General features: G+C 43.7%; 1 protein-coding gene and 1 long non-coding RNA gene across 6 annotated transcripts in view; one reads left to right on the top strand and one right to left on the bottom strand.

Moving 5' to 3' along the window:
- TAPBPL (TAP binding protein like) overlaps positions 1–12,890 on the top strand; it is a 45,662-nt gene extending 32,772 nt beyond the window's left edge. For 2 of the 5 annotated variants that reach the window (XM_073552922.1, XM_073552921.1), the window contains 5 exons: positions 7,786–8,013; positions 8,561–8,773; positions 9,973–10,281; positions 10,667–10,966; positions 12,696–12,890. In XM_073552922.1, coding sequence (XP_073409023.1) covers positions 7,875–8,013; positions 8,561–8,773; positions 9,973–10,281; positions 10,667–10,966; positions 12,696–12,811 — 1,077 coding nt within the window. In that variant the 5' untranslated portion in view covers positions 7,786–7,874 and the 3' untranslated portion in view covers positions 12,812–12,890. Of the gene's footprint in view, positions 1–1,413; positions 1,722–5,917; positions 6,089–6,151; positions 6,390–7,785; positions 8,014–8,560; positions 8,774–9,972; positions 10,282–10,666; positions 10,967–12,695 lie in introns of those variants that run through there. The other 3 variants (XM_073552920.1, XM_073552924.1, XM_073552923.1) reach the window with 3 other exon arrangements.
- Positions 12,607–13,517, bottom strand: LOC141056213 (uncharacterized). Its single transcript, XR_012221596.1, has 2 exons — positions 12,901–13,517; positions 12,607–12,769 (listed from the first exon to the last, which is right to left on the bottom strand). It is a non-coding gene; the product is annotated as an uncharacterized lncRNA (long non-coding RNA).
- Positions 13,518–18,082: the final 4,565 nt, after the last annotated feature.

The raw sequence follows: 18,082 nt of genomic DNA, 5'->3' as shown, positions 1-18,082 counted from the left end.
ATGTACATGAATATAACTACTATAATACTGCTCCTATATACAAGAATATAACTACTATAATACTGCCCCCTATGTACAAGAATATAACTACTATAATACTGCTCCTATGTACAAGAATATAACTACTGTAATACTGCTCCTATGTACAAGAATATAACTACTATAATACTGCCCCTATGTACAAGAATATAGCTACTATAATACTGCCCCCTATGTACAAGAATATAACTACTATAATACTGCCCCTATGTACAAGAATATAACTACTATAATACTGCTCCTATATACAAGAATATAGCTACTATAATACTGCCCCCTATGTACAAGAATATAACTACTATAATACTGCCCCCTATGTACAAGAATATAACTACTATAATACTGTCCCTATATACAAGAATATAACTACTATAATACTGCTCCTATGTACAAGAATATAACTACTATAATACTGCTCCTATGTACAAGAATATAACTACTATAATACTGCTCCTATGTACAAGAAGATAACTACTACAATACTGCCCCCTATGTACATGAATATAACTACTATAATACTGCTCCTATATACAAGAATATAACTACTATAATACTGCCCCCTATGTACAAGAATATAACTACTATAATACTGTCCCTATATACAAGAATATAACTACTATAATACTGCTCCTATGTACAAGAATATAACTACTATAATACTGCTCCTATGTACAAGAATATAACTACTATAATACTGCTCCTATGTACAAGAAGATAACTACTGCAATACTGCCCCCTATGTACATGAATATAACTACTATAATACTGCTCCTATATACAAGAATATAGCTACTATAATACTGCCCCCTATGTACAAGAATATAACTACTATAATACTGTCCCTATATACAAGAATATAACTACTATAATACTGCTCCTATGTACAAGAATATAACTACTATAATACTGCTCCTATGTACAAGAATATAACTACTGCAATACTGCCCCCTATGTACATGAATATAACTACTATAATACTGCTCCTATATACAAGAATATAACTACTATAATACTGCCCCCTATATAAAAGAATATAACTACTATAATACTGCTCCTATGTACAATAATATAACTACTATAATACTGCTCCTATGTACAAGAATATAACTACTATAATACTGCTCCTATGTACAAGAATATAACTACTATAATACTGCTCCTATGTACAAGAATATAACTACTATAATACTGCCTGTTATATATAAGAGGTATAATTACTGTAAGTGGATGATTTGTTTAGCCAGCATCATTTTAAAATAGTGTCTGGCCGCTTTAAGAGAAGCAGAACATTACATCCCCACATTGCACAGGCAGGACAGTCTGCAGATCTTGCTGTGATGTCTTTTGCTTTGTATCATCATGTGACCTCTGCTAAACTGAAAGTGAAATCCAGCGTTGTGAATTTGCCGTTTTCCATCGCTGTGTGCTTTGCTGTGTGCGGTGTTGCGGTATTATGTGTGTCGGTCGTCGTTGCTCCGTGCAGCGCTCTCTGTGTGCATGTACATGTATGTGGTGTGTGACCCCCTGATGTATTGTGTGCGCGGTAATTCTTGCTGTTTGTGCTGCTGTGACTGATCGTATATAGCGGTATAGTATATTATTTTCTGCATTCTCTTCGGGGACAATCACCGACATGAAGACCAATGGACATTTGCATCTGGAATTGATTCTGTCTCTAAACAGTAAGAAATACTGGGGGGGAACGGACGGTTAAAGGGGTGGGCGTGTCATCGTAAAAATGGCGTCAAAATTTCACACAATATTACACATGATCGATTCCTTAAAGGAACACTAATTTATACTCTTATTTTCATTTTGACAAGCGGTGGACTTCGGTCTATTGCTCCCTGTTATCAGCCATTTTCAAAGTGAGACGTCTGACGTTAGAGGTACTTTCCATTGCAGGAAGATAAGTGACCTATAAATACTGCTGGCTGCCATCAGAGGCGTGACTACAGATTCTCTAAGTCATTTACACATCGTTTTCAAAGGAAATATTCTTCTAACGATAGATATATAGATTAATAGCCGGCAAATGATCTGCCGCATACAGTATAATCACAGAGTGACAGGTTAGAATAGATAGAATAGATGTGTATACATACTGTATATGTCAGTGACACACACACACGTATATACAGTGTGTGTGTGTGTGTGTATATATATATATATATATATATATATATATATACACTATAGCTGAAGAGCCCGGTGCTGCCCGGGCATAGTAACTAACTGTGGTTATAGCAAATTATAATTATCCTCCATCCCATAGGCCCGTGCCCATATACCCATCACAGATCCTCCATCCCATAGTCCCGTGCCCATATACCCATCATACATATCCTCCATCCCATAGTCCCATGCCCATATACCCATCATACACATCCTCCATCCCATAGTCCCATGCCCATATACCCATCCTACATATCCTCCATCCCATAGTCCCATGCCCATATACCCATCATACATATTCGCCATCCCATAGTCGAGTGCCTATATACCCATCACACATCCTCCATCCCATAGTCCCGTGCCCATATACCCATCATACATATCCTCCATCCCATAGTCCCATGCCCATATACCCATCCTACATATCCTCCATCCCATAGTCCCGTGCCCATATACCCATCATACATATCCTCCATCCCATAGTCCCATGCCCATATACCCATCATACATATCCTCCATCCCATAGTCCCATGCCCATATACCCATCCTACATATCCTCCATCCCATAGTCCCATGCCTATATACCCATCATACATATTCGCCATCCCATAGTCGAGTGCCTATATACCCATCACACATCCTCCATCCCATAGTCCCGTGCCCATATACCTGTCATACATATCCTCCATCCCATACTCCAGTGCCCATATACCCATCACACATCCTCCATCCCATAGTCCTGTGCCCATATACCTGTCATACATATCCTCCATCCCATACTCCAGTGCCCATATACCCACCACACATCCTCCATCCCATAGTCCTGTGCCCATATACCCATCATACATATCCTCCATCCCATACTCCAGTGCCCATATACCCATCACACATCCTCCATCCCATAGTCCTGTGCCCATATACCCGTCATACATATCCTCCATCCCATACTCCAGTGCCCATATACCCATCACACATCCTCCATCCCATAGTCAACCATTATGACATCATATTGAGCGGCGGGGCTTGCAACCTATGATGACATCAGCATCGCCATGGCAACCATTATGACATCATAATGAGGGGCGGGGCTTGATGCACACACACTTTTTCCCCATTATGTAGATAGGTGCAAAATTGTTTGAATTGGAACGCGCGGGGTTAAAATTTCGCCTCACAACATAGCCTAGGACACTCTCGGGGTCCAGACGTGTGACTGTGCCAAATTTTGTGGCTGTAGCTGTGATGGTGCGGATGCCAATCTCGTACATACACACATACATACGTACACACACTTGAGCTTTATATTTTATATATTATATATATATATAAATATATATATGTATCTATATTGCATAGATAGATAGATAGAAGAATAGCCTGTAATTCATCTGCTGAGTTCTGTAAAATCACTGCAGGAGCCGACGGGATAGACATGGATTACATACTGTAAATATATACAGAATAGGTAGATGTATAGATATCAGTGACGTATACAATTAGTACAGTGTGTGAGCTGCTTACTGTACATGTATTTAATAAGAGATTATTTTTCAGAAAAAAAAATGGCATGGGCTCACGCGCAATTTTCAAAACCAGCAGAGGGAAAGCTGACGACTGGGGGCAGATGTTTATAGCCTGGGAAGGGGGTAAGGAGCTTCCCAAGCTATTAATATCAGCTCACAACTGTATACCTACCCTTTACTGGCTATTAAAATGAGGGACCCCCCAAAAAATTGACGTGTGGTCCCTCTATAATTAATAACCAGCAAAGGCTATGCAGACAGCTGCGAGCTGATATTAATAGCCTAGGAAGGAGCCATGGATACTGGCCCCCTCCTGGCTAAAAACATCAGCTCCCAGCTGCCCCAAAAAGGCGCATCACTAAGATGCACCAATTCTGGCACTTAGCCTCTTTCTTCCAACTTGCCCTATAGTGGTGGCAAGTGGGGTAATATTTGGGGGGATTGATGTCACCTTTGTATTGTCTGGTGACATCAAGTCCTGTGATTAGTAATAGAGAGGCGTCAATAAGACACCTATCCATTACTAATCCTATATTTGTATGGTAAATAAAGACGCAGCCAAAATAAAATTATTTAATTGAAAGAAATACATAGACTCCTTTATTATTCTTAATTAAACCATACTTATGACCTCGCCTAATTCCTGCGAAGCCCTCGATCTCCTGTAGTAAAAGTAAAATAAAAAAACAACAATTTACCATACTTGTCCGTCGTGTTCCACACCGTAATCCATGTCTGGGGGATAAACAGGTTTCAACCTGGGCGGTGCCAAGATGCGATCATCCAGGCTGAAAACCACTGGTGAATGAGCTGCTGCAGCGCAGCCTCAGTGACTAACGGTGACGTCACTGAGGCTGCGCTCCCTCACAGCCTGAACTGCGGTGACCTCTGGACCATGGGAAAATGACAATGATGAGGTGACTGCAGTTTAAGCTCAGTGTCTTCACTGCAGATCACAGTGAAAAATTTTCACTGTGGGGCCAGTCAAGAATGGTCACAGAGTTGTTCTGAGGCTGCTCCTTTGTTCTTTTAGCTGTATGCTTAGGCTGTGTGCACACGCTGCGGTTCCGCAGCGGTTTTGGCCGCTGCGGACCCGCAGCAGTTTCTGCTGCGGTGTACAGTAGCATGATTCCCTATGGGAATCAAAAACCGCAATGCAAACGGTGCGGAATTTTCCGCGGCTTTCAATCCGCAGAAAGAATTGACATGTCAATTCTTTCTGCGGATTCTGCTGCGGTTTGCCATCTCCTCCATTGAGGAGATGAAAAACCGCAGAGCAATCCGCAGGTAAAACTGCAGGTATTTTGACCTGCGGATTTTACAGAATCCGCACCTAATCCGCAGCGTGTGCACACAGCCTTAGGGTCATTGTCTTGTTGGAAGGTGAACCTTTGGCCAAGTCTGAGGTCCAGAGCACTCTGGAAGAGGTTTTCATCCAGGATATCTCTGTACTTGGCCGCATTCATGTTTCCTTCAATTAAAACAAATTGTCCTGTCCCTGCAGCTGAAAAACACCCACAGCATGATGCTGCCACCACCATGTTTTACTGTTGGGATTGTATTGGGCAGGTGATGAGCAGTGCCTGGTTTTCTCCACTCATACCACTTAGAATTATTACCAAAAAGTTCTTTGTCTCATCAGACCAGAGAATCTTTCTCATAGTTTTTAGGAAACTCTATGCGGGCTTCCATATGTCTGGCACTGAGGAGAGGCTTCCGTCGGGCCACTCTGCCATAAAGGCCTGACTGGTGGAGGGCTGCAGTGATAGTTGACTTTGTGGAACTTCCCCCCCTGCATCTGTGGAGCTCAGGCACAGTGATCTTGGGGTTCTTCTTCACCTCTCTCACCAATGATCTTCTACCACGATTACTCAGTTTGGCTGGATGGCCAGGTTTAGGAAGGTGTAAGGAGGTGACAGAGACCCTCGTCTGCTCCCTCATGTGCCGGGCCCGTGCACTTTATGCGGTGCCCCAATGATGTACCCATATGTTAACCTATTAATGTGCTGTTTGCAATGTTTCATATATGTGTTAGTACAATGTGTGATGTCCCTTTTATTCTGTACTGTCTTAACTTGTATTGTATTACTGTTGTGCACATGTTAGAGGCAGGGACAGAAGGGGTTAATTTAGAGGGCTGAGACAGCCGCCTCTAGAGAAGAGGAAGCTCCTGCTTCCTGTTCAGAGCCCAGGCAGGAGGGCCTGACAGGGTGTGTGTACCCCATCTGTGGCACAGGTGTGCCCCTGCTTGGGACAGAAGGAGGCCCCCTCTGGGGCATATGTGCATCCCCGTCCAGAACAGAAGAGATGCCCGTCTGGAGCATGAGTGTGTTTCCGTTTCGAACAGTGAGGTAGATACATAGTGGGCCCCAAGAATGATTTTCTCTGGTGGGCCCAAGGTGCTCCAGTCCGACACTGAGTGAGGACCCCTGTTTGGGTATAAGGGACTCCTGTTTGGGACAGAAGGGACCCCTGGAGGGAACAGAGACTGCTGCCCCAGACCCATGGGCAGTGAAGTAGGCACAGGACTGCATGGTGCCCCGCCGAGGACTATAAGCGTCCAGGAATCGGCTTAAGGACGGTGACTGTTAATGCGGCTGCCATTGCTGCCGCCATTGCTGCTACGGTAGTGAAAGAACTAGGGAAAGAGCAGTAAGTTTACCTGAATAATTGTGACCACCCTTCTTTTCCATATTTTTCTACTTTTATTACCTGATCTCTACTCTGTAAACTGTTATCCCTGTTGGATATTAACGGTGTCCCTGGATCCTGATTGCTCATGTGCAGTGACTGCGGAGAAGAGGTAAATTGTCTGAGGTGCATCTGTCCTATTTTCTGTGCAAGGGGCCGGGTGCTCGCTGTTTGTTCAGTCGACTCTGTTCGTGGACTGTAGCTTTAAGGGACTCGGCCATAACTACCATCCCTTGCCACCTTGTTACAAAGGCTTCTGGTGGTGCCAAACTTCTTCCATTTAAGGATTATGGAGGCCACTGTGCTCTTAGGAACCTTGAGTGCTGCAGAAATTCTTTTGTAACCTTTTGCCAGATCTGTGCCTTGCCACAATTCTGTCTCTGAGCTCCTTGGCCAGTTCCTTTGACCTCATGATTCTCATTTGGTCTGACATGCACTGTGAGCTGTGAGGTCTTATATAGACAGGTGTGCGCCTTTACAAATCAAGTCCTATCAGTTTAATTACACACAGCTGGACACCAATGAAGGGGTAGAACCATCTCCAGGAGGATGACAAGGAAATGGACAGCATGTGACTTAAATATGAGTGTCTGAGCAAAGGGTCTGAATACTTATTCTTTTTTTAATAAATTTGCACAAATTTCTATATTTCTGTATTTTTTTCATTTAAGATGGGGTGCAGAGTGTACATTAATGAGAAAAAAAATAAACTTTTTTGAATTTACCAAATGCTGCAATGAAACGAGTGAATAATTTAAAGGGATCTGAATACTTTCCGTACCCACTGTAGCTCTGCTACACACACACACTCACAGCACCGCCGCTGCTGCAGTGTGCACACACACACAGCACTGCTGCAAACACACACTCAGAGCACTGTTGCATACACACAGCACTGATACACACACACTCACAGCACTGCGGCACACACATCTCACAGCACTGTTGCATACGCACACACACTCACAGCACGGTTGCATACACACACACACTCACAGCACTGTTCCATACACATTCACGCACATTGTCATTATTCCCAGCCCTGCTGTCTTGTTCTGTACTTTTCCAGGACCTGCATCATGCGGGAGATCTATGTAGGTCCAGTTCAGCTTCTTTTTCTGCCCTGCACTGATTGATCGGTGTTGGGCAGGGCGAAAGAGAATTGTTCCGCTGCACGGCTCTCTCAGTATTCGGGAAGAATTTTTTTTTTGTTGTTGCGTGATGTCCGGAGCCCCTCTGCATTCCCAAGGCCCTGCAGCAACCTACAGTTATATTTCTCCCCCTGACACATGGTTAGTACAGGCTAATATTTGCAGCACTCTTCATTATTTATGATGTGTTTTTTTTTTTTTTTTAGGTTTTTTAGCGTGGGGTGCAGCTGTGCCACAGACGGAGTACACTGCAGACATCGTGCTCCCCTGTGACTATGCACTGCTGGATTCTGGTATGGGGGGACTCGGGTTTACAAAGCAAAAAGTGACGCTGGTCCTACAGAATGTGACAGTGATGGGAGAGGAGCCGGCGGATGCACCACCAGATTATCAGCCTCCGGAGAGCCCGGAGATGACGATCTTCCTGGCCACAGGTGACTTATCAATGACTGCCATTATTTTTCAGTGCCTACTTCTGCAGTTGGTGCCCCCCCCAAGTAGTTTTCTGCAACTGTAATATTGATTGCCTGTCCTTGGAATAGGTCCAAACATAATGGTGGGGCTCCGACTCTTTAGAATGACTGACTGTGACGGAAGTACTGCATTCCCTTTATGTTTACCGAGCAATAGCGCCCTACATTTTCTTGTGGCCGTGCCTGGTATTGCATTTCTTGAATGGTACTGAGCTTTTTCTGAGCTGCAGCACAAGGCTCGGTCACAATGGTATGCCCGGCGCTGCGCCTGGTAAATAATGAAGTGGTTCCTGCATTGCAAGCGGGAAGGATTTTGTAAACCTCACCCAAATGTTGACATTCTGGGTGGGTCAGGGGCATCCAGGGAGAAGTTGGGGAGTTGGTGGCTGGACTTAAACACCTTCAGAAATGTGAACAAGTATGGCAGAGCTTTAGTGTTAGCAATATTGGTTGTACCCCAGCTTTTCTCCACCATGTCACACCTCTAACGTGTCTTCTCTCCCTGCAGTCGATCTCGCGGCGCTCCCATTTGCACAGCGCTTGCTGCACGTAGAATGTGAGGGAGGAGACGTTGAATGCGAGATATCGCCGCTCTATTCGCAGTTTTTTGCCGCTCACATACGACTATCGGAGCTCAGCATTGCAGTCATTGCAGAAGCAACATTACCCATTGAGAGTCCAGTCGAGCTGGCCAACGACAAGATTGTGGTGCCAATGACAGGTGAGACGTGATATCCCCCTCAATAATGACCTTACTAATACCCTGTAGCACTTGGCATAGATCCCAATATGAGGCCCACTCCCCGCCGCTCCCCCCATTTCCAGGCTCTGTCCTTTCCTTCTCTTTTGGCCCGGAAGGTGCTTAATTGCTGCAGACTATCACTGTGTCCGCTGATTGTACATATCGGTTACATACCGACCACTCCGAAAGAGAGGAAGCTTTTTTTTTTTTATATATTTTTTTTTCTTAGCGCATGGAGGCTACATGTCAAGTTAAAGAAAGGGGTTGAAACCCCTTTACTTGATCCATAGTGGAGGGTCTTCAGAAGTTCTTGGCCCCATTGCAATTTTTTTTTTTTTCACAAGTCCCCACATACCATGTACAATTTATAATACAGCTTTCTTCTTTTGTGACTGAGGGCCTATGGCCTTTGATATTTCTGAGGCACTAGGGTGCAGGTATATGGCTCACCAAACCCAACAGCCTTATAAGCATATATGACGCTGTCGGTTGGGGGGTCAGGACATCGGTGGCTGGTCTGTGCATAGTGGTCCATACTCGGATTGCAAAACAAATATGCATGACATGCTGCCACCTCTATGCTCCCTACACCCCTGAATAGATGCAATTTTGTGACAATTTGCAGCTCCCTTAAAGTAACTGCAGCTCCTTTACAGTTGATTTTGGGACACTTTAAAGAAAAAAACTGGGTATCTGACAGTAGTGTTACCAATACTACTGTCATTAAGGATTTAAAACCATAGAGAGCGTTATGGACCATAAAACTTCACCTATCCCCATAGTTTTAATCAAGTAATACCGAGTTGAATGGGCCATTTTTGGATCACTTTTTGACACACTTTGGCCGAGTATTTTTGTACTATTGTCTAGTCATATATTTAGTGATTCAGTTTAACAGTTTTTCCCCGATACTTATCGGTCAGACACAACATTCATGAAGGTTTTTGAGCACATGATTTGATCCGCCTGGTTGACCCAAATATTGTGCTACCTACTAATTCATAAATCTTTCCTTGGTGGACTTATCACACAAGTGAAAGTAGCCATCGTAGTGGGAAAGAATGGCTTTGTACTCAAATAACTAAGTCTCTCTGGTCCTACAGTCTGAAAGACCCGTGTGCCTCAATTTTGAGTCTTCATTCTTCACATCTCTCTCACCTTGTTGCTTTTCTCGCCAGCGGACCTTCTTGTCTCATCCTCCCCACCATCACAGAGAGGCTCCCTCTCTGAAGAAGTGACGTTAAATTGTGAGGCTTGGGGTGAGATGGAAGCAAGCATGGAGTGGCATCTACAGAAGGATGGCACTGGGCACAGACTAAACCTTAAGGACTCCCGGATCACCATAGAACAAGGAGCACAAGTGCAGAAGAAGGCTTCCTCGTTACTGACCATAAGACAACTCAACGTCCATGATGAGGGCACCTATATTTGTGCCGTGACTTCAGGAAAGCACACAGTCCAGCAGATTCTCCAAATGCATATCAGAGGTAATTCAGCACACTTTGACCCGTGAGACCTTTGGGGGGCATTTTTGCCAAGAAAAGGTCTACCTGACCATCTAGTAGCCATGCTTGTTTAGAACATCTTGTACCCTTGCTCATATGCACATAGGGGTCTCATTTCTTCGTACACTGGCTCATACCCACCCACTACCCACTTTCGGCTGATGTTCTTCTCCTTTAGTACCTTGTTCCCATCTTTTGGAATAACCCATCATTGTTTGGTGATCGCTTCTCTGATGTTCAACATGTGCAATGCTGATCCCTTATACCGTACCTGTAGTGTTTGAACAGGATAAGCCCAACCCTAAAAAATAAGCGGCGCCTAACATAGCGCCATTTCCTCTGTTCTCATGGATTTGTTTCTCCGTAGAGCCTCCTCAGGTTACAGCTTCTGTGAGTGGAAAACCAAAGACCACCGTGACTTGCCACACTGACCGATACTACCCACTGGACGTGGAGGTGTCCTGGCTGCTGAATGGCTCCCCATTAACCCACGTCTCCCCAATTACGTCCAGTCATCGGAGAAATAACGATGGGACATACAGTGTCAGCAGCTTCCTTGAAGTTCCAATTCCTCAGCCGGGTGCCTCCCCTGATACTTACACATGTACTGTGTCCCACGTCTCCATCACTGATCCAATAATGATCGAGGTTAATGTTCTTTCTGAAGGTAAGTAAAACTCTATAAAACTGGGGCAATAATCAAAGTATACTGCCATAACTTTATTATCTTGGTTCAGTACTTGAAAGGTGGTCCTACCATCTGAAAATCCCCTGCTTAACCATCTAGACTAAAATTCTAAGTCTTTCTGCCTCCACTAGGGGGAGCTCACAGCACATGGATTCATTAGAGTATAGTATACAACTATACAGTGCGCTCCCCCTAGTGGTGGCTGCTGGCAAACATCATGTCTGTGTATAGGGAAGCAGGACTTTTTGCTCTTTATTAGGGCTCATTCACATGTTCGTTTCTCGTTCTCTATTCTTTTAACATTTGATTTTAACAGTCCTTCAAAATCAGACCGCACCAGAATGGCATGCGTGTGCTGTCCAAAGACTTGCATTGACGATTTTGATCCGACACTTGGATCAAAATCGGAAATGTCTCCGTGAATTTCCATGGACTACTTCGTCCACAGAAAATCACAGACATGTGACTGACCCCATACACTATTATAGGTACGAGTGCTATCCATGAAAACCTCCATTACCATAACAAGCTTCCAGAAATATTAGGTGTTAACTAGGTTTCCTGGACAGTCAGAATATGGGTGAAAGCATCTTCCTGTTCTCAAAGTTGGTGCCAACCTGTTTAGAATCTCCCAAATAAAAATTAAAGGGTAACTAACCTTTTTTTATCCTGAAGATATTGAAAAGTTATGATTTTTTATAAAATTACTTACTTATTTTGCTTCCTCCTCTGTTTTAATATCCAGTTCATGTTCCTTTAGAAGATGCTTTCAACTGCTGCTCAGCAAAAATCCATACACTATATTGTAACAGTTTGTGTACAGGACTTTCCCTATCTGAGCCTCTCTGCTCCCCACCCATCTACTTAATTAGCGGAATTCCTGTACAGAGACTCAATATAGTGTATGGACCTTTGCTGAGCAGCAGTTAAAAGCAGCTTCTAAAGGAACATGAACTTTGAAATAATACTGCAGCATGGAATTTGGGGGGGATGGATGCAAAAGTATATTAAAAGAATGCATAACTTTGCAATATCTGGAGAATAACTAAATTAAGTAAAAAGTTTAGTGCAAATGAGTATAAGACGATCAGAATTTCTGATGCCATATTAAAGAAATTCCACTGTAATACTGAAAGTAAAAAGGATGTTATAAGTCGTATCCGATCCTCCCTTAAGGTAAGCAGCACAAGATATGCCTGGCCGTCCTTCATTTTTCTATTTTCCTTAGCCAGGGCATCCAGTAATCTAGAAAGTTTTGTAATCTCATACTATGTATTTTGCATTTATGTAAATTATTCATTTCAGCCTGAATTTATTTTGTAATGTCCTATTGGTAATTTTGGGTTATTCAGGGCGAGGGTTTTCCCATTCTGGACTTTCCTTTATTAGCTAAAGCTAAAAACAGCTACAAGGAGCATTTCTCTCCCTGGAGGACCCAGCACATCCGGGTATTACGATAGTTTATTGATGGCTAGGAGAACTGTGTAATACTTCATTTCTCCTGTGGTGGCGCTGTAGGAAAACTGAATACTTTCTCAAGGGTTCCCCTGATATCAACTGTCAGGGTCCAACTTGCATGTTCAGGGAATCTTTGTAACAAAAAGACTAAAGAAGAGATAAAAGATCAACATAGAATCTATTTATTTGATGCAGACGAGGGAACAAAGGTTCAGAAACTAATTTTTCCATTGTCCTTTTTTCTTTCCAGAAACTGATCTGCCCTTTACAGTGTTTCTCTCCACTTTGATCTTGGCCATCGTGATCCTCGCTACTCTTCTATTACTATGGAAAAAATATGAAAGAGAGAAGAAAAAAGCTGTATAATGATCAAAAGCCAATAAGAACTGTCATAGGGACAAGTTTCGTTTGTATATATTGGTAAAAGTAAGAGAATGAAAGTGAATCTGTCTCACATTGGTTCATCTTTGTAATTTATCAATGGTTTGTGTAGAAAGAAAATCTGTTGCTACTTGGAAACCATCAGTAAGCAAGTTTAGCATCCTCTTGAAAATCTTGTCTATTCAATTCAACCACTTTAGGACCAAGTGTATCCTAGGAAAAGGTGTATACAACCATCTGAAAAAGACTAAAATTGACGGGAATTAGAATACATACACCCCTGTGGTCTTAGGGAATTAAGTACCATAATGCTTACTATCATTCTAAACCTTTGCCTTACAGTGGATCTGATGTCAGATAATGTTACAGCCACATCTTCGTACTTTTTGGTGTTTACATTTGTTTTCTTACGAAAAAAAATGTTGCTACAGGGAATCCATCAATAAGCAGGTTGGCAGCTTCTGAAAGATCTTGTATATTTATTTTAGCTTTTTAATGACCCAGTTTTAACAAGAAAATTGCATAACCAGTTTAAAAACATACTGTAAAAATCACCGACATACACTCCTGGGCTCTTAGGGAATTGGGCAGGAGACAGACAATTATATCTAATATTACTCTAAACCAGGGTTCCCCAACTCCAGTCCTCAAGGCCCACCAACAGGTCATGTTTTCAGGATTTCCTTAGTATTGCTCAGGTGATAATTGCTTCACCTGTGCAATACAAAGGAAATCCTGAAAACATGACCTGTTGGTGGGCCTTGAGGACTGGAGTTGGGGAACCCTGCTCTAAACCATTGCCTTACATTGGCTCCACAGTCAAGTAATACCATATCCATATTTTTGGGAATGTTGGTGTTTTCATTTGTTTGTACCCAAAAAAATCTGCCACTAGGAAACCATCAATAAGCTGCTAAACAATTTTAAGACCTGATGTAACAGGAAAAGATGTATAACTATCCTAAAGAGACTAAAATAGACAAGTAGTCAGGCAACGCATGTGGCACACGTTGTTCATGGACTCACTGTGCCACAGGGCCGAGCCTGCCTAGGAGGGGCATAACTAAGCAGTTACCTGGTGTTCACTGGAGCTCTTGATGGTGGAGTCAGACTTGAGCTGCAGGTACCGGCCAGGTACTGGAAGGAAGGTAACTTCTCTCACCTTTTTCATAACTAGAACACTTCTCTGCATGAAGACCTCCTATGAGCCGTCCGAAGCGGGCGTAATACCAGGAATCTAGCATTTCAAACTTTCTCTTCGGTGAGATTATCTACCACCCTGGAAGATTCAAGGACCACCGGGAGTTCCTCCGCCTGGTTGGTGGACAGCAGAAATTTGGAAGATGCCACCACCTTAACGCTCTCATCATCTGACCAGCAAGAAACTGAAGATACCTTCTCTGGGTCCATCTTCAGACTGGTCTCCAAGAAGATACGTCCATGAGGCGGTGAGGTTCCTGGGAACAGATCATTGGAACAATTGTCGGGACTGTGTGTGGGGGGGGGGGGGGCATCGCCTCCTCTTCCCCTCCTTTGAAGATCCCAGCACACAACTAGTCGGTGACTATCAGATCTGGCAGAGAAGATTACAACACTGATGGCTGAACTGGAAGTATTGGGACCACACACTTCCTCTTGTGACTCAAATGTCCCTCACAAAGCGCCACTTGGGACCTCTAGACTAGAATGGGCGCTTGAGTTCTCAGCTCCGGACAATCTAAGAGAAGTGGGTGAAATAAACCAGACAGCACATGGAAGGCGATCTTCTCCATATCCAATGCTCCATTCTGGAGCTCTAGATGTTCAAAAATGACTTGACTGTTTTTGGGTAGGGCTCATCCTTCATCGGACAACACGTTCCCCGGATTCTGGAGCTGTCGGATGGGAATCTGTCACCGATTCTCTACGGCTAGCTACAAGAACTTTCCCGCTGATCCAAAGTCTACACTTGCCACGGATACAGACCGAGCCATATGTGGAGAGGGAACACTCTCGCCAAGGGCAGCTTCTCCCACTGAGCCAAGGCTTTGCAGTTTTTCAGTCTTAACAGGACAAAGAAAGCCAAGATATTCCACATAACCGCAGTAATACCGCAATCACATGACCGATTTCCAGCTAAGCTTAGACTCCCAAACACTGTGGACCTTCATGCATTCTGTATTGGCAGCCGACAGAGGGGGAAGGGGAGCCATGCAGGGGTGTCAGCATTAGCTTTACACAAGTCACTGGTGATAGATGGCATACATCCATGTGTTCTTAGGGAATTAAGTGTCACAATCAACAGATCATTAACTCTAATATTTCTCAAAAGTTTTTGCTGTGATTATTTGTTTTGGGATGTTTTGCTGTTGTGAAACCATCTTGTCTATTAAATCCATCTTTTCAAAGGGGAAGAATAAGATAGAAAGACGTACAAGTCACTGTGGTTAGATAGCATACACCTCAGTGTTCTTAGGGAATTTAGTACCATCATAGACAGACCTATTGTACTTAAGGTTCAGCCTCACATGATGGCACAACTGTGTCCATAATCACATGATGCTTTGACGCCTGTACATCACTTGTCTCCGTTCTGGTTATTAGGTGCAGGTATCAGAGGACGCCCACATGTATAATATCTGTAAGTTGAGAAAAATCCTTTTCGTCGTGTAGATACTATTTATGGTTTGAGCTCCATTTATTAATCTAGTCGCTCTTCTTTAAACCCAAACTGCACCTTATATTGAAGATCATGAGGGGCTGCAGGTCACTGTTGTACAATAATGTGCAACTGAAAATAAGAAAATCCGTCAACTGCAACTTACTGACTGTTTCCAGGTAGCAACCGGAAAAATCAGGACAATGGTAATAAAAGGTGGAGCGTCGATTTCTGAAAAATGTAGATATTTTCTTTTGACTTTTTCTTTGCGGCAAAATATTAATAATCTAAGTAAATGGGATTTGGACATTTTTATTTTGTTTCTTTTCTGTCATTCTTCATCTCATACAATGTATTTCACATCACCATCACCAGGGGGCGCCATGGGGAGAGAATAGAAGGTGTCAGCTGTTACGTTGGCGCCTGTCCTATCTGTATATACCTTATAATATAAGGAGGAGCAGGTGCCGGGGACAGGGCAGAGGTAGACTTGGTAGAGTAGCGTTGGGAGCACCGGATCTCGGGGATCGACCAATGCAGGATTCCCTGATCGTGAAGTCGGCGTCCTCTGCTTCTTATGACAAGTAATAGACTAGAAGGGAGATAATAACTGAACAGGCATTTAACTCTTCCCATCCTGACATGTCCATGTTAATAGCAAATACATAGATGTTTCTGCTGTCCCTCCATTATTCCTCCTGGAAATGAATGCAGAACCTGACAACTTCCACCAGACAGTCTGACAATGGAAGCCCTGATCGGATAGTGTCAGAGAATGTAGGGACAAGAGGAATGGTAGCATCCTACATTCCCAGGAGGAGTAACAGAGGGACAGCGCAAAACTGCATATTTTACTGATTAATATAAGTCGGTGATGCTGCGAGAGGGAGTGGAATTTCGTGATAGACAAGCTCCATGGTACTAAAAGATAGGCTTCTTTTACTTAAAGGGGCGGTGGCCCAGAAAGGAGGTGCAGTTGTTCCTAGGCTACAACAAGAAACCAAATATATAAAGAGTGCTGTACGACCCTCAGCGTTCCTAAAAGCCCATGTACGACCGTCATCCGCCATCATATCGGTGTCCATAGTGTGAATATTATCAGCACTCACCAGATATAATGATCACCAGCGCAAAGCACATCAGTCCCGTCACCGCCAGCACCTGGGGAGGAGAGGGTTAACAGCGATCAAAAAGACGAAAGCTGTCACAAGCCAGGATCCGGCCACCAGTGTGGCAGTATTGGCTACCTATACATGTGGGGCGAGGCTGGAGGTCCCACAGACTACGGGGCTCCTGGGGAGAGGGGCCCGACACTGATTGGTCTCATACCATTTGTTACTTTGCTTAGGCCTGTTTCACACTTGCTTTTTTTTGCAGCGCGTTTTTCCCGCAAAAAAACGCATTGAAAAACGCATACAAAAGCAAACAACTGCTGCGTTTTTTTCAAGCATTTTTATGAGCATGCATGAAAAAAACGCAGCGTTTTTAAGCGTTTGTATGCGTTTTTAGTGCGTTTTTACCGCGTTTGCGTTTTTTTCCAACATTAGGTGGCCACTCACACTAACCCAAACCATGACTTTACTAACCCTAACCCTGACCCTAACCCTTAACCAAACCATACTTAACCCTAACCCTGACCCTAACCCTGACCCTAACCCTTAACCAAACCATACTTAACCCTAACCCTGACCCTAACCCTAACCCTGACCCTAACCCTTAACCAAACCATACTTAACCCTAACCCTGACCCTAACCCTGACCCTAACCCTTAACCAAACCATACTTAACCCTAACCCTGACCCTAACCCTAACCCTGACCCTAACCCTAACCCTAAACCCCCTTAACTAACCCTAACTTTACCCAAACCCCTAAATTCCATTGTCTAAACTAATGGTAAAAAAAAAAACGCATGTGCAAAAAAACGCATACATAAGCATGCCAATGCGCACATATGCTCACCATAGACTTATAATGGGTGTCTTGCTGTAAAAAAACGCATTGCGCGCATGCGTTTTTTTTAGGCAAATCCGACGCACAAAAAATGCAACAAGTTGCATTTTGTGCGCCCGAGCGCATACCGCAAAAAAACGCATGCGCGGTAAAACGCGTACAAACGCATGTGTATGCGCACATAAGCGCATCCCATGCAAAGTATAGGAAAAAAAAACGCATGCGCTATTTAGCGCTAAATTACCGCGAAAAAAAACGCAAATGTGAAACCAGCCTTAGCCCCCAATAAAAAGGACACCCTCCTTGTAGAGATCCGATGTGCCAGTCGTGAGAAATCTGGAGTAGAAGCCATATGCACATCAGGCTGGGAGTGCACTAGGGCTGTGTCACTGCACTTTGACTGCTTCTGTAAAGTGCAATGACACGCCCCGATGTCACTGGGGATGCTCTATACCTATGTGGATATCTGAAATAATCAGCCAAGCAATGCCTTCTGGAAACAGAGATTCTAGGCAGCACAGACTCGCCATTACCGGGAGGAGGGTCGCAGCGGCTTCAGAGGTGACCGGCAGCAGTATAGGAGCTAGTAGGTGGCTGTCGGAGCAGCAAGGTGTCCATTGTAGGAGCGGAGGGGGTTAATTCTTATAGGATGTCTCAGTAATAACCT

The sequence above is a fragment of the Dendrobates tinctorius genome, unplaced genomic scaffold (genome assembly GCF_039654945.1).
Source record: "Dendrobates tinctorius isolate UK_male_01 unplaced genomic scaffold, ASM3965494v1 ptg000196l, whole genome shotgun sequence".
In the NCBI taxonomy this organism is placed as follows: Eukaryota; Metazoa; Chordata; class Amphibia; order Anura; family Dendrobatidae; genus Dendrobates; species Dendrobates tinctorius.
This window is presented reverse-complemented; position numbering and strand designations above follow the sequence as displayed.